The sequence below is a fragment of the Hemicordylus capensis genome, chromosome 1, assembly GCF_027244095.1.
Source record: "Hemicordylus capensis ecotype Gifberg chromosome 1, rHemCap1.1.pri, whole genome shotgun sequence".
In the NCBI taxonomy this organism is placed as follows: Eukaryota; Metazoa; Chordata; class Lepidosauria; order Squamata; family Cordylidae; genus Hemicordylus; species Hemicordylus capensis.
In genome coordinates, this window is record NC_069657.1 from 119,556,988 (window position 1) to 119,572,968 (window position 15,981).

Sequence of the window (15,981 nt, forward strand, 5' to 3'; positions counted from 1 at the left end):
AATAAAAAGACCCAATATATTAAAAGTCAACTTGAGAGTAAATCCCTGAAAACTGGAACCCATATCCTTAGATGATTGTTGTAGGAGGGGAGCAATCACTTCAGTGTCAGATGGGCACTGATGATATTTATCAAAAAGCTTCAGATCGTTAGGCTCTCTCCAGGCATTAAAATCGCCAGCGACAATTACATAAGCCATAGGGAAAGCATTTTGACATTCTCTTATATACGTCTTCACCTTAGGCCAGATACTCTTAATTTGTTCTCGCTGGTATAAGGGAGGAATGTATACATCGATTATTAATAAACTAGCCTTCCTGAATTTAAGTACAACTTCCATAGCAAATTGATCAAGAGATGGAAGACCATGGATTCCAGCCTGAATAGTTGTTTTTATAAAAAGAGCTAGGCCCCCATCAGCCTCCTTCTTTTTGTGCTCCCCTTAGTTGCTATCAAGGGGAATGAAACATAATTCTCCAGGGACAATTACTGGGACACCCAAGTTTCCTGAAATGCTAATATATGAAAACTATTAACGTAAGTAACAAAGCTTCCCTCTGCGAGTTTTGATTTAAGGCCAGCAACATTCCAAGATAAAAAAACCTCAGGCCTTCATTGGTCAATTCAAGTCAGTTGACCTCAGTTAAAAATGAAGAGGTCCTGAGCTGAACCCCAGCCAGCGTTTCAGTAGTTATTAGACCATCATTGGTCAAAGTCGATACAGGTTCCAATTCATGTTGCACATTATGCTGCAGAGATGGGGTCACAGTTGATATTGTTCCAGTGAACAATCTCTCTGAGCAATGGGCTTCCACATAGGAAAACCAATATCAGAAGCTAAACGATATACTATGCTGACTGGCAACCAAGCTACTAGGATGCAGAAAATTCAAATCCAGTCCTTTGCATCCAAATTACTACAGAAAGGAGAGACTTCTATATCTTTGACAATCCATGAAAACTCATGTGTCTCACCAACTAACAAAACAAGGGGGAATAGCCTTGCTCATATACAATACCCTCCAGCTATTAAGATCTTTGGGTCCTGATAATGCTGAGAGGTCTATTAAGCAGTGTATAGCAGATGTCGAAAAACAGAGTGATCTTGCACAAATTTCTGTTGGTAATTTCTTAGGTAGCTCCACAAATTATCCAAAACCCACTCAATATTTATTTAGTTTAGTTACCAAGTCTCAGAGAAGAGCCTTCTCCCTTGCACGATATAATGCACTATCATCAGCTGTAGTGGAGGGCAGGTATAAGAAAACTCCCATTAACAATCGGATATGTCCTTGTGGCCAAGGTGTAGAAACGGTGACTTATGTTTTACTGTATTGTTAATTTTATAAGGATATTCGTTCTGAACTGATTTCCCCTCTTTTATTGAATATCCCTGGTAGAACTGATCATGGGTATGTTTCTTTTCTGTTAGCAGACTGTAGTGAATGTATTACACTTAATGTGGCTAAATTTTGTGCAGCAGCAGTCAAGATTAGATCTAAATTGTTTGAGTAAATGGTATTAGAATGATTTGGTTAAAAAAAAATTCTTCCCCTTTTTTGGTATTCTGACAAACGAGTTGTATTGTTCTGTTTCTGTTATGGCTCATTGACCATAATAAATATTCATCCATCCATTCTGTCATTCATACAATACCCTCATTTCTGAATCCTCTAGTTCCTCGGGAGGGCTAAAAGCATCATGGGAAACTGATTTAGGAAGCTCTCGTGAAAATAATAAATGGGAAGCAACTTGGCTAAAACAACCAAATTGTCCAGAACCACATCTGTTCAGATAAGGGAGGCAGCATTAAAGGTTGTACATAGATGGCATCTTATTCCAATCAGGATGCACTATATCACCAAAACATCTTCCCCATTTTGTTGGTGGGGTTGTAAAAACAGAAGTACTCTCCTTCATTTATTGTGGGGTTGCCCATACGTAAAAGGCTGTTGGCAGCATATTTTTCATATAATCTCTGAAATAATCTTCAACCTGATCAGTGTTAGCACTTTTATCAATTTTCAAAAGTACTCACAAAGATATACCTTATAAAGATCTAATAACACTGCTACTAGCAGTAGCCAAGATAGTGGTAGCTAAACACTGGAAATCCTCAAAGGGTCTATGTATTGAAAAAATGGTACAATAGGGTCTGGGAGATCGCATTATCTGAAAAGCTAACCCAGAAATTAGGTTAGCTATAGGAGTAATAAAACAAGACAAGTTTTTGGAAATATGGTTTATTGAATATGTCAATAAAGGATGGTCAGTTTGTCGCCCTCCATCCACTCAAATCAAATTTTGAAATGATGTTCTTTCTTGAATTTTGTTTTCAGTTGTCTCCTATCAAGTTGTACCTGCAAGCTCAGCAACCAACAATCTCTTCTTAACACTGGACTTGCGTATAATCTCAAATGACTCTTAATTTCTGGCTTATATTTGAGTTTTTATTGTTCTTTTCCATTGCTGCACAGTTTTTACACATGTGCTATATTTGTTGAAAATAAAATAAAATTTCAAAAAATAAAGCATCAATAATAAGCATTTAAAATGTACATGGGCTGCACAGTGGTGCATTAAAAATATTCTTATCATTTATAATAGATTGCAGTGGCTCAGAGCTGCTTATTCCTTACATAGCAAGAGGGTTCTGTTGGTGATCTACTGTACTGGTCTCAATAAACAAATTAAGGGTGAACATGCCAATGCAGATATAGTGGCCATGTGCATGTTCACTATGTTTTAGGGATGTGCATTTCCTTTTTATACTTTTATTTGTTTACCTTGGTTAATACCAATGAAACCTTCATTTCTGAGTAAATCAACTCGGTGTGCAAAACTGAGGTTAAAAGTGCTCTCTCTGCTTTGCTAGCTTTCTGCAGTCAGGGAGGTAATGGCATGCATGATGATACAACCCTACAGTCTCCTACTTGGTTTCAGTTACTGCAGAGCTTGAAGAAGCCCTGTGGGCCAGGCACTTGTTCTCTGCCACTGAAGCCACTGATCAGAGGAGGGAACTGCTAACAGTTTGAGCCAGTACACTAGCATCAGAATCTTCCAGATCCCAGTGCCTAGTGTACTGGTGATTCCAGAGAACCATCCCTGTAGTATAAAGTTCCCAGATCCACTGCACTCTCCTAGCCTGCATAACGTAATGCTGAGGAAGGTCACCACGGCTATCTCCCTGTGTTCCTTGCCTGTTTGGTTCTGGTACATCCTAGTACTTTGACCTTTGTGCCTGCATTCCAAAGTAGTACAGTCTGATGAAGGGAGGGTATATAATATATCTGAATGCTTTTTTTTTTTAACTGTTGGCTACTCTGTACACCATATTCTTGTAGATCAGTATAAGTGGAATATTCTGTTTGCTAATTACAATGTAATGGAACTGGAAGAAATGAAATAATTTATAAAATGTCTATATATGCTCTTATTCCCCATTGCTTCTCATTTTGAGTAATCATTTGCACATGGATAGAATAAGTACAAATCCTTTGGTTAGAATCAAAGCCGCATCAGTATTGTGGGATAAAACCACAAGTGTTATCTTTCTGAAGGACATCTTGAGACATGTTCAAAATGGTTGATTAGCTGAAAGGAAAGCAGAGTGAATTGCAGGACTGATTTGAGATGATGCTGTCTGATTGGCCCTGCTCCCATGTGGTTAGGGATGTGAGTGTACCATGAACACACATGTCCCACTACGCCACTGCCTAATTGTGGGGTAATTAAATCATGTGTGGAGGGGCGGTTTAGTGGAATCCCCTAGTTAAGTGCTATTAGTGTCCTAGGAGGGAGCAAGATCTGGGCACTCAGTTCCCTGATTGTGTAAGAGGAGGGTTGGTTGAACAGTATTGTCTAAAATGTTCTTTACATCTGCTTTTAAGTCCTGCAATAACATCTGGGGCAATCTTTGTTACAGCGAGACGTTCTCTTTCATGCTGACTGGTGAAGATGGTAGCAGAAGGTTTGGTTACTGCAGAAGATTACTAGTAAGTACACCAACTTTTTCCAAAGCACAAAATTCCATTATGCTAAGAATGTGGTATATTATCAGAAGTGCATGTATCGCTTTTGTGCTACAGAGAAGAGCAAGAACTGAATTTATCACTCTGAATTTTAAGGCAAGCACAGCTTTCTCTTGGGAAGAAAAAGTCAACATTCTAGAGGCAGCTGTGCATTTCTGTAAAATTTGTTTTATAGCTTTCACTCTCCAGAGAGTTTCAGTTTTTATTTTTACCATGTCCTGCTTCCAATTTTTGGTTCCCCCTTGTCACACCTTCTTCTTGGGATATGCATCCCTCATCCATTTAGTCATTTCTAGATAGCAGAGTGCCAGAAATGAAGCCGGAAGTATCTCATAGAAAAGCTGTAGTGGATTTATTATTATTAGTATTATTATTTTTACATTTTATGTCCCGCTCTTCCTCCAAGGAGCCCAGAGCAGTGTACAACATACTTAGGTTTCTCCTCACAACAACCATGTGAAGTAGGTTAGGCTGAGAGAGAAGTGACTGGCCCAGAGTCACCCAGCAAGTATCATGGCTGAATGGGGATTTGAACTCGGGTTTCCCCGGTCCTAGTCCAACACTCTAACCACTACACCACGCTGGCTCCACCATTTACCAAGTCTTTGTCTTAGAGCAAGCCCATGTGAGGGAAGGAAAAATGCTGAATCATCCCCTCTATGCTTTCTGAACAAAGGTGTCTCTCAAAACTTTCCTGGATTTCTAATAGTTTATTCGCTGTGACCACAACAAAATTATCGACAGAGTTTGATACACACACAACCCAGGGCAACTCCCCTTCTCTTACTATTGGAAAAGTACAAAACCCTTCCACATACAAGCTTACACATGGTGTGAAAACTGGTAGGTTGCTGAACAATCTGAGATGTGTTGCACCAGAGACAAAAACCCCTTTCAGCCCCACTTTCCTGAGTTAAAAATCTACTCAAAGAGGCTTGTTAAAAATTGCAAATAACAAAAAGAAAAAGCTTTATTCAAATGCTACAGACTGCTTTGGTCTGAGGCTCTGTCAGCTTTTAGTTACAGGTAAAAGAAATACTCAATAAGTTATACGAATGCTTCAATTAAAAAAACACCCCAGATGATATTGGGGCAGCACACTTTAAAAATCGTGGTTACCCAGTTGCAAATTACTGGGATGTAAGAAAACACAAAAGTACCTTTAAAAGCTTATAGAGTCTGTTACAGCGCCCTAGCTGGATGGGCGTAGGCTCAGCTTTTCTTAGCTTAGTTGCATTACAGGATAACAACAATAGAACAAGTTCAGGGATATGCAAAGCACATGAAAGAAATATAAGTTTCTGATGCAAAATCTGACTAACAAACTGTTCCCTAGGCTGGATTCCCCTTTCCTTGAAAACTCACCCATCACCTGATGAAAATCAAGATCCTTTAGTTCTTTCTGCAGCCAAACTCCATGGCCACATATTCTGTTGCAACCCCAGCCCACCTTCCTTCTAACAAAAGAACCTTTCTCTTCCTCCTCATGGTCCTCTAGTTCTCACCCACCTGGTGTGCTGATTAGCTGATCCCTGGACTTCACCATCCTGTCAGTCAGGACAGGGCAGGACTTCTGGTTCACTCTTTAGGGGAAAGGAGGGGCTGTTCAGTGACTGATCACTACAAAAGTGATCTGCTATCATGAGGGTATGGAGTTACAGGTGTCAGTTTTGCATGAACCTTGTGTTCGCTCCATGATGTTACCCGATGATTCCCAGTGTTCTACCAAACTCTACAATGATCCCATTAGTACATTTAGACTGGCAGTAATTAGAGCAGGGATTGGCATAGTTGACGCTAGATTGTGGGTGTCTGGCATGCCAGCAAGATAGTGTGCTGGCTACCTGAAGAGCTCTATGATAGCTAAAGAGAACTGACATCTGCTAGCTATTTCTTCTACTTCCTATATGTATTGTCACTATCTGTCCTAGTTATATGTTTTCAACAAGGTTTAGAAGAAAGATCAAGTACTGTGTGGCTGCATTTGATCACCACGTTGCTACATCCTTCCTGCCAACCCTCCCTCCCCTCTTCACTGGTATAGATATTTCATTACTGGAAAGCTGGGCTGAGATAATGCTTTGATTTCAGCTTAGAGTCAATGTGGGCATGACGGTGGCAGATCCATGTATTAAACATAGATCTGCCACAACCACTTAGAAAGAGATGGTGTAGGATCTTAGAAAGAGCGTGCAGGTGAAGAGCACTTCATGCCCACTGCTTACCTCCCTACAGCTGGTCTTCCTGCCAGATGAAGACTCTTCCTGTTTTGGAGCTTGTTTAAGGAGAAAGTGTCTGAAGAGGCCTGACACAGGAGGACTGATGAGTCCCTTTTGCTGTTTAAATCAGATCCCCACCTGCCCCATCACTGGGGTAGATTTGTGATTAAATATACATATCTGTTGCTGCCACTTTTTGTTTGGCCCTTAGAGGTTGCTAGCAGTAAGCAGGATGTTTAAGATCGATAAATATTCTAGTAAATGGCTTAATTAAGTAGTTTGAGAACCACTATCCTGTAGGACGACTTGTTTTCTTTTTGTTTCTTTTGTCCTTTTAACTCCCTAGAGAAATCTGTGTGCTATTTTAATGCAATTATGGGTGTTTAACTTTGCAACACTATATCTGAAATAGGTTTTTTTTTTTAAACCGTGCCTTAAAAAAAAAAAGAATGAAGTTTTTTTATTAAAGCCAGCCAAAACTACCTCCAGGGATATAATGATGTTTACATTGTATTTGTACAAGGCCCTATCTTGTGTCCTCTTTGTGCATGTCCATATTGTATTTCTTCAGTGCAAAGCAGAATTATAGAGGAAGTGACCCATAAGAAGCATTCCAAGAGTCCACATTCTATATGGCAGGGGAAAGTCAATGAGGCTTGGACAGAGAGCCACATTTGCTGCAGGCATCATGAGCCCACATGTGCTAAGGCCTGATTCAAAGATATGAGGACAAGCCTCCACCTTCCCTTACCAAAGAGATATTCGGCACTCAGTGCTATTCACTATTGATTGGCAGGGCGGGGGGCGGGGAGACCCAGAATGAGTGGGAGAAGACTTTATGAATGCTACAGCAGGCATTCAACCCTCTTGCTGCATTTGTGGATCCCTTTGTCTGCAGGACCTGAACTACACATGCAACTAGAGTGCTAAACAAGGGGATTTCCCCCCACACAGCAACTGCTTGCATGAGTATTGAGGCAATTCATGCATGTTAAGCTGGTCCTGCATATGGATTAGTTGAACTGGAGCTGATTGTGTGTGATTACCCAATTGATGACAGTCACTGCATAGCAAGGGTGGCTCCAGGAAGTGGGGGGAATGGGTGGGCAAGCACCCCAGAAAAGTGTCCCCCCATTTCTGTCACAGAAATCTAATATGTGAGACACAGCTTGCCTACCCATAATATAAACGCATTGTGCCCATTCTGTCCCCCCCCCATTTTTTTTCTAGTGCCACCTCTGCGGCACAGGAGATTAATGCCCATGACAGAAGAAGTGCGTATTTTTGTAACTCGTGCATGGCACTGCAAGTGTGTGTGTGTGCGTGTGTGTGTTTTAATTAACTATTGTAATAACTAGGAACGTAGGAAGCTGCCTCATACTGAGGACTCTTGGTCCTTTTTGCTCTGTGTTTTCTGCACTGACTGTCAGCAGATCTGCAAGGTTTCAGACTAGAAATGCCAGAATTCAAACAGGGACCTCTTGCATGCAAAGCATGTGCACTACCACTGAGCTACGGCCCCTCTCCTGATTCATGTACTGAAGGTTCATGAATCAGGGAGCCAATACAGTGGCTCCCCGATTTGTGAAATAGCAGGACAAAGCCCTCCAGTTTCAACTGGGAGGCTATGGTATGTGACAATCGCATGCCAGCATCATTAAGAACATAATTGTTGACTGCTTCCATTCTACCAGCACTGTGGCACTGCCCTTGATTCCAGCAAATAATTTGTATGTATATAAGGAAGCTACCCACGTAGCTTCGTTTTGGAGATGCAGAAGCTCCCACTCCAGAAAAGGCTAACTCCTGTTCCATTTCCCCCCCAACTTGCCTTTTCAGCAGTGGGAGCTACTGGTGACAAAAAAAATCAAATAAGGCCTCATCTGGATGCTTTGGTCTCCTTTATAATTGTGGTGGACACAGGGAAGGCTGGCTATGGAGATCTTGTAGATGAGCTGCACTTTGAAGCACATGCAAAATAGCATTGACTTGTGGAATGCAACAATACTGTTCAACAACTATTTAAAAAGCAGGGAAAATAGCTTTCTGTGTGCCTTTCTCTATCCAGCCTTATATTTATTTATTTTCATTCTTATGATACATATTCATAACCAGAACTGTAGTCTGTGCTGTATGACCCACAGACACATTTTTAATGTGTTAAAAGCTGTACTCTTAAATTATATACAGTATGTATCAGGTGGTATAGAAATATGATACATACATACATACATACACACACACACTCTTATAATATACCAATCTTGCAAATATACTCAGAGACACAGTAACTGATATCCAGACTAGTACTGTGCTGGTGCAGCACTGCCTGACAATCACACTAACATTTCACCTTTGCACAAGAGGGGAGGGGCAATTTAAAATTACTTCCCCTTCCCTCTGAATCCCACTATGCCTTCCGAAAATATATCCCTTAGGGCTGCGCAACCCTAGGGAAGGGGGGATAGTTGAAATTGCCCCTCACACAGTGGTGCAGTGTTAGTCTAGATGTCAGGCACTGCTGCACCAGCACAGTGCTAGTTCAGATGTCAGCCATTTTTGTTAAACTTTAATCAAACATAATAGAGGCTAACAACGTTTGGGAAGTGACATGAACTTTATATGTATCCTGGACTTTCTGCAAAGATGTTGCTGCTCCTCCAAAATAGTCCTCTGTTCTTAGGTTGCGTCTATAGTAATGCATTTGAAAGAAGTAGTTTAGAAAATAGTTGTTCTAAACACCTGAAGTACTAAGAATTTTCTTTCTTTTCTTTCCTTTCTTTCACTTGCAATTTAGTTTTTGGCTTTTTTAATAAATTAAAACCATTAATCATTAAAACCCAATCTTCCATTATCTTTTCTGAGGATTGCAGTAAGAATATTTTGCAGCAAGAAAATAATCTTAAGGAAGACCTATATATTTTTTTACAGCGCTAATTCCTCCCTCCTGCTGCAACGCCCCCGCCCCCCGAGTCCAAATTTTGTTCATCTGTCCAATTTGGCTTTAACTTTAATCCCCAATTTATCATAAACTATTTACAGAATTCTGCATTTGAGCTGGAAAATAGAATCCCCAAGTACTGAACTGGAATGTCCCTTATCTCAAATTTAGTCACAGATTCAATTAACCTCAGTTCCTGTTCCGAAATTAACCGGGAAATGGCTTAACATGGATGGGTTTGAGGCTTCTTTAGAAATTGCAGTTTTGGAAGGGAACTGAAAGGTCAGGTTTTTTACAGAGGCAAAAATGATAGAAGCAGAACATTTCTAACCAATCAAAAGCTTTCTAGCTCTGGGGTGCTTCATTTTTATCCATGTGATTTGTGAGCAAAAAGAGAGCCACCGCTGTTGGTAAAAGCATTTTTCAGTAAAGACCATGAAGCAAGAGACTTTTGGGAAGTGAAGATGCTCACTGTTGTTGTTGGGTTTTTTAAAAACTCAGTGATATTGTAGCCTTTATGGGTCTAAAAAAACAACCACTAACAACCCGCCCCCCCACCACAAGCATAATATTTCACAAGGCCAGAACCTTTGACTAAACTGTGAGCAGTTATTGTTCTTGCTATTATATATGACCCAGGAATGCAGTGTTTTTACTGGCACTCAGCAAGACAGCTCTTAGCTGGTAGCTGTCCAGGATGCCTGGCATGGATACAGCATTCCTGCAGATTTGACACAATGATTTTAACCCAAATCCCACATGCTAGATATAATCACTTGATGCTTTTGGAAGGCGTTTTTATACCTAATATGGACAAAGAAGGATTCTGCTTTTTCAGAAATGTGACGTCCACTGAGCAGCAGGTCTTGATCTAGAAATAGATTCATCTGTGTTCACTTAACTGCACCGTTCCTTCATGGTTTTTACTGCTACAGCAGCACTCGCACCTGCTGGCCATCCCTTTCCTCCTCAGATGTAAACCTTAATCTGCCCTTTCCTTTAAGTTGTGTGCAAATAGTCAAGCAGTTTGTTCACCAAGGTATTCCTTTAGAAAGACTAGCAAAGATTGGGTTAATTAATTGGAATATTTTTTTAAAGTCACCATCCCCCTTTGATTTAATCAAAGGGCTTTACTTTCAAGGGCACAGAACTGCCATTTCAAGGACTAAAAGGATTTTGACATTTGATTCAGAGCTTTTTGCTCATAAACTGTAAAGAATGCCATTTCTTATGACTCTTTTATGTTCATGATGAAGTGTAATGTCTACATAATTGTGCAGAAATGTTTATATAATTGTATAGGATGGTGAGGATGAGGCCAACCTGCTTAGCTCATAGCTGCTTTTCTGGGATCAGGCTTGCTGAGTCAAGTGTGTTCTGTAGCTGGTTTCCTTCCTTTGGGCAAGAGCTCCACTATGGATTCAGACAGGCAAATGGACTTGGCATGCTGCTAACTCATTTGGGAAGATTTGTGGTGGCAAACTCAACCACAGTCTGTTCCACGGTAGAAATTAAGCTCTTTAGCCCTCTTTCCCAACTTTCCTCATAAGTTGCTTTGCTTACGTACCATGGAAAAAAGAAGCAAACAAGCATCAGACATTGTTAAATGTATCTTATTGGCTTTGAGCTGGAATGATGTGGGAGAGTGTCTCCATTGCATAGTGATTGCCAAAGTGGATAAGCCTCATGCCTTTAGATTCCTGCCTTAGGGAAAGAATATGATGCTTTCCCAAGAGTGACTAGTTTGGTGAAGAAAGAAAGATTCATGTTTAGAACAGTGGCCAAATGCACAGTCATATCAATAAATGGCTTAAAATTAAAATGCAATTCAGACCTCCTTCCCCCACTTCTTCATTGTTGTCAGCCAAGTGGAAAAGGACCACGCCTACCCGAAGTCTATTGTGTCATCAGCCGCCTGGGTTGCTTTGACTTATTTTCCAAGGTAAGGTTTCTTTGTTTATTTTAAGCACTGCCTTCATGTTAGCTACTCACAGAAAGCCTTAACACTTGATGAATCAAGAGGGGAAATTTTTTTTTGATGGATAACACTATTTTAGAATTACTGTACTGGACAGTTCATCTCTATTATTGGCTTTATCAAAGAATGCTTTATTACTTCTGTGTCTGAAGCACATCTAGATTTGAAAAACATCTGTGTGTGTCTGTGTGTGTCTGTGTGTGTCTGTCGGTTTTGGCTCTTTCTCTGCCTTTCCCCCTTTGTTTTTTAAAGCCACTTTTGGCTGGGTTGTAATTCTTGGCACACATGCCTGAAATGATGGGCCAGCATAACACTAACCCACTATCTGTTTATTGCCAGATATAGGGAATGCCTGCTAGACTATTTTTCAGGGTTTGGATGTATGTCTAGTGTGTCTTATCCCCATGGTAATGGTCCATGCTGCCCCCATGTTCAGCCTGCATTAGTCCCCAGGCAGATGATTGTGCAGCAGGAGCAAAAATACTGTCTGCACACCCCAAAGAATGATGTCAGGCTTGGAATTTTCCTACTCCGTATTGTGCCTCCTTTCCCCCCTCCAAGGCTTGTTTCATGTGCTGCCACTGTAGAGCTCTAACACTGATATGGAAGCCTGGGAAGCTCCCTATGCACATGCCTCCATACAGAAAAGATAATTCCTTATCAGGATCATTCCATATGTTAGTTCTATTATGCGAGGATATTTCTATTACCCCAAAAGTTAAGAATGTATTAACAATAGTTATTAGTTGCTTTGCATAGAACAGGGGTGGGGAACCTTGGCCCTCCAGCTGTTTTTGAACTACAACTTTCACCATCCCTAGCCACTATAATTGTGACTGGGGATGATGGGAGTTGTAGTTCAACAACAGCTGGAGGGCCAAGGTTCCCCACCCCTGACATAGAAGGATCAAAGAGAGTGGCCACAGATCAAGGGTAGAGTGCGCGGTCTACCTGCACAAGGTTCTGGGTTCAAGCCCTGGCATTTCCACTTAGAGGATAAATAAGAGACCACAGAAAGAGATCTTGAAGGGTTGCTGCCAGTCCAGAGTAGACAACAGTAGCCATGATGGACCAATGGGCCTACTCAGTATAGGGCCCCAAATACTCATCAGTCTTGCTAAAGAGTTAAAGTAAACACATTAAACTAAACAATTAACAGCTTATCCAGGATCATTAAATACCCAAAATAAAGCCTGGGCATTTTGACAGAATCCTAGCAAACTGGTCCTTTGTTTATAATATCACAGACACTATAATACACAAGTTCTCAAATATAAGGATGTATCCAAATCAGTATGTGCTTATTAGAAGGGAATTTGAGCTATCTGTGCTGTCATTGCCTGTGTCTGAGAATCCATAGGGCAGTTCACATGGCCATAAACTGGGTAGGAAACAAGTTCTATCCAACAAATTTGTACTCCTGTTCTTGTAAAAAAACAAGGTCAGAGGCAGAGAACATGATCATCTGTTATGCCCCAGCTGGGTAGGATGGTTTTTTCGTCTACCTCATTCAGAAGCTGGGGATGGAGTCTAGGTAGGGTGTGCACATCCTACCCAGCTGAGGCTTGACAGACGATCCAACTTTTTGCCCCCAACTTTGTTTTTTATAAGCACAGGAGTGCAAAACAGGAGTGTGCCCAGCTCCCAAAACTGGGTAGAACCCATCTTCTACCCAGTTCATGGCCATGTGAACTGCCCTCATATGTCCTATATCTCCTATTCCCATTGTGATAGGGTAGGATACAGGGAATAATCTCCTGTATCCCCACTGTGATAAGGTTTGATTGAATAGAACTGTGAAGGAGGATTTCTTTAGGCATTTTCTGATGAGTTCTGTCATTGTGTCACTACAGATAGCTGATATGCCATATGCAAGGCATCTTTGGCTTAGTGAATGGGATGTATGGCATGAGCTTGGTAGACCTGAGTTAAAATCTCACCTTGCCATAAATGCACTGAATAATCTCAGGGAAGTCACTATTTCCACGCCTAGTGTTTCCTCCAGCTAAAAAAGGATGTTCTACAGATAAACAAGATAAAATATTTTAAGGCTTTTTTTTTTTGCAGAATTGTGCTATATATTTGATGTTAGACTGGTCTATTAAAAAAAACCTACTGGCAAGCCCTGAAAATCTATAAAGCTAGTGGGAACTGGCTCTCTGAATCAGCTCTGAGATTCCGGGGCGGGGCTTTAGAGAATTGAAAATGGCTGTACAGTTTTAAGTCACAGAACACCAAGCCTGATTTGTGCCCTTGGCCAAAGGTGTAACAGTACGAGCCAAGCATGGGAGTGTTGTTTACATTAGACTACACATTGACAAGGAGGTAAGAAATAAGTAATTTATTTATGCTGAAGTTTGTACTAACCAAGATCCAGAGGGATTTGCTAGACACATTTCCTGTTCTGCTCATGACATTTTATAAAAGTTCTGAAATTAAATAGGTAGTTTTCATCAAGGTTATCCCTAATAATTATTTAACCACAACAAAATCCCACCACAGCAGCATTAGAAAATACAGGAAACAGGTCTTGGAAGCAAACTTTTATTTTTCTTTCTATTTGATGTCACTATCTGTCTTGGACAACACAATGTTTTGTCACAAGTCTGTGGGTGTGAAGGGAAAAATTGTAATAGATACGCAGCCAAATATAAGAGAACTCTGCATTTGGCACCGTGTATTTGAGCCCAGAGTGTAAGTGAAGGTAAATCAATGAATAAAACAAATTTGCGGCAATAGAGGAGGTGGTTTAGGTTTGAAGCCACAATGGCCACTCTTTTGCTTCCATACCTGAATCTAGATTTGTGTATTGATCATGCACCTGGAATTCATTCCTGAAATTAGATAGGTAAAATAATTGTTATATCCACAGGCAGTTCATCTAATAAGCTGTCACACATGTATATAGCATTTTGACCAGTTATGGACTTTGGGAGACAAATGGTTTAGGAATATTGAGAGTGAATTAAATGAAGTCAAATCTTAGTTCCAATTTGCCCAACTTAGTTGCCATATTGCAAATGTAGTAGGTTGAGGACAGGTAGTGCATTCACTGAGGCTGTTCTCATGTGCAGCCTAACCCAGGTGAGGGACACCCAGCCTGGGTTAGGCTGCACGTGAGAAATGCCGGGATTGGGCCCGATCCTGGCGGGCCAGCACTGCCTAGCCTGGCTTTTTAGCCTTTTTTTAAAAGACTTTTTTTAAAAAGACTTATTTAAGGGAGTAAGTGCTCCCTTAACCCAGGCTACTTGCTCGTGTGCAAGCCGGGCTACTTCCAACCCAGCCACACACAGAGATGGGCGCTTAGAGCCCATCTCTTGGTGGTATCCTCCAATGCAGAGATGGGCGCCTAGACTCCCATCTCTTGGTGGAATCCCCCAGTGCATCATGCGTGTTGCACGATGCATTACAGAATCTCTGGAGGCTGGGACAAGTCCGGCCTCTGTTTACCCATGCTGCAGGGAGCAGTGGGGAAATTCATCCCAGCAGCGCTGGTTGTGTGGGTGCTCGACTCGCATGCATTTGGGACTTTGAGCAGTTGTCTGGGGGAAGATAGTTTGAACCTTCCCCAGGAAGGTTCTCCCAGGTAGTCATGTGCATAGCTCCATCATGTATCCAACTTACAACACAACTTGCACTTTATAGCATCACCACAAAGCTGCCAAAAATTAACTGAGTGGTGATGTAAAAGTGGCTTGAGTTGCAAGCTGGCTTCACAGTCTGTCTGTAGCCCAACAGTTTCAGCACTTGCCAAACACTACATGGATCCATTCCACCCACATTTTGTCAACACAACTATTTGGTATATGGATCAGCCCTTAGCAAGAGTTTTGCTTTCAGGAGAGCTTTTTATATTTATGATAGCATGAATTCCAGAAAAGGAAGAAACCTCTTTGGAACACTGTTGTAATGAAGAATGTCTTCCTTGATCCAAGGGGAATACCAGGGCAATACTTCCTGATAAAGTTTTTTTTTTATTTGAGCCTGTTCTTAACTGGATATACCAGTTAGGCTCCAGTCCTAGGCCTGCTATTTCTGAAAAGAAAATTGGCCATCACTCATCTGTTAAACCATCTAAATTTATGAAATTTAGAATTGCTATTTACTAGCATTTAAGGCTGATCAAAGATAATGCAATATTCCTGTTATTCTGCTGCTTCTGTTCTCTTTTATATTTGACTGATGAATCAGATACTGGATGAAGTTGAAAGGAGGAGGGGAATATCTGCTGCCCTGGTTTATCCATTTATGAGAAGCCTGATGGAGTCTCCTTTTCCTGCACCTGGAAAGACAATTAAAGTCAAGACATTCCTGCCTGGAGCTGGAAATGAGGTAAAACAAAAAACAAAAAAACAGCAGGGGAAACCATCCGTAAATTGCAATGTAAAACCCTAACACACACCCACTCTCCAAAGCAGTAAAAATAGAGAAAAAGAAAGTGAATCTTTCTAAAGAGCTTTCCAAAGAAAGTGGATCTAGAGAGTTATCACATATCTGGGGGTTACATGTCTTATGAGGGGTTACAATAGTAATAATAATTTTCATTGCAAACTCTTTCATTTGGCAACTTTTGATGTGTGTTTGTGTTATGACTTTGGAAATCTAATTTATATTTATTTAACAAGTTATCATACACTTCAAGGCCTCTTGTTTTTATCTGTAAAATTATGATGCAAGCAGCCTTTATCACAAGGTCAGCAAGCTAGAGGTCATTCTCAAGGTGTTTTCCCATACGACTAATCTCCACTTGTTAAAGTCAGGAAACTACAAGTCATCACAGATAAGAAGAGTGGAGTGATCACCAGCACAGCAA

At 40.8% G+C, this 15,981-nt stretch overlaps 1 protein-coding gene across 13 annotated transcripts in view; it reads left to right on the forward strand.

Annotated features, from left to right (window-relative positions):
* Window positions 1-15,981, forward strand: part of DENND2B (DENN domain containing 2B) — a 300,704-nt gene that overhangs the window by 238,734 nt on the left and 45,989 nt on the right. For all 13 annotated transcript variants that reach the window (XM_053271120.1, XM_053271139.1, XM_053271128.1 and 10 more), the window contains 3 exons: window positions 3,925-3,994; window positions 11,055-11,132; window positions 15,360-15,500. In XM_053271120.1, coding sequence (XP_053127095.1) covers window positions 3,925-3,994; window positions 11,055-11,132; window positions 15,360-15,500 — 289 coding nt within the window. The remainder of the gene's footprint in view (window positions 1-3,924; window positions 3,995-11,054; window positions 11,133-15,359; window positions 15,501-15,981) is intronic.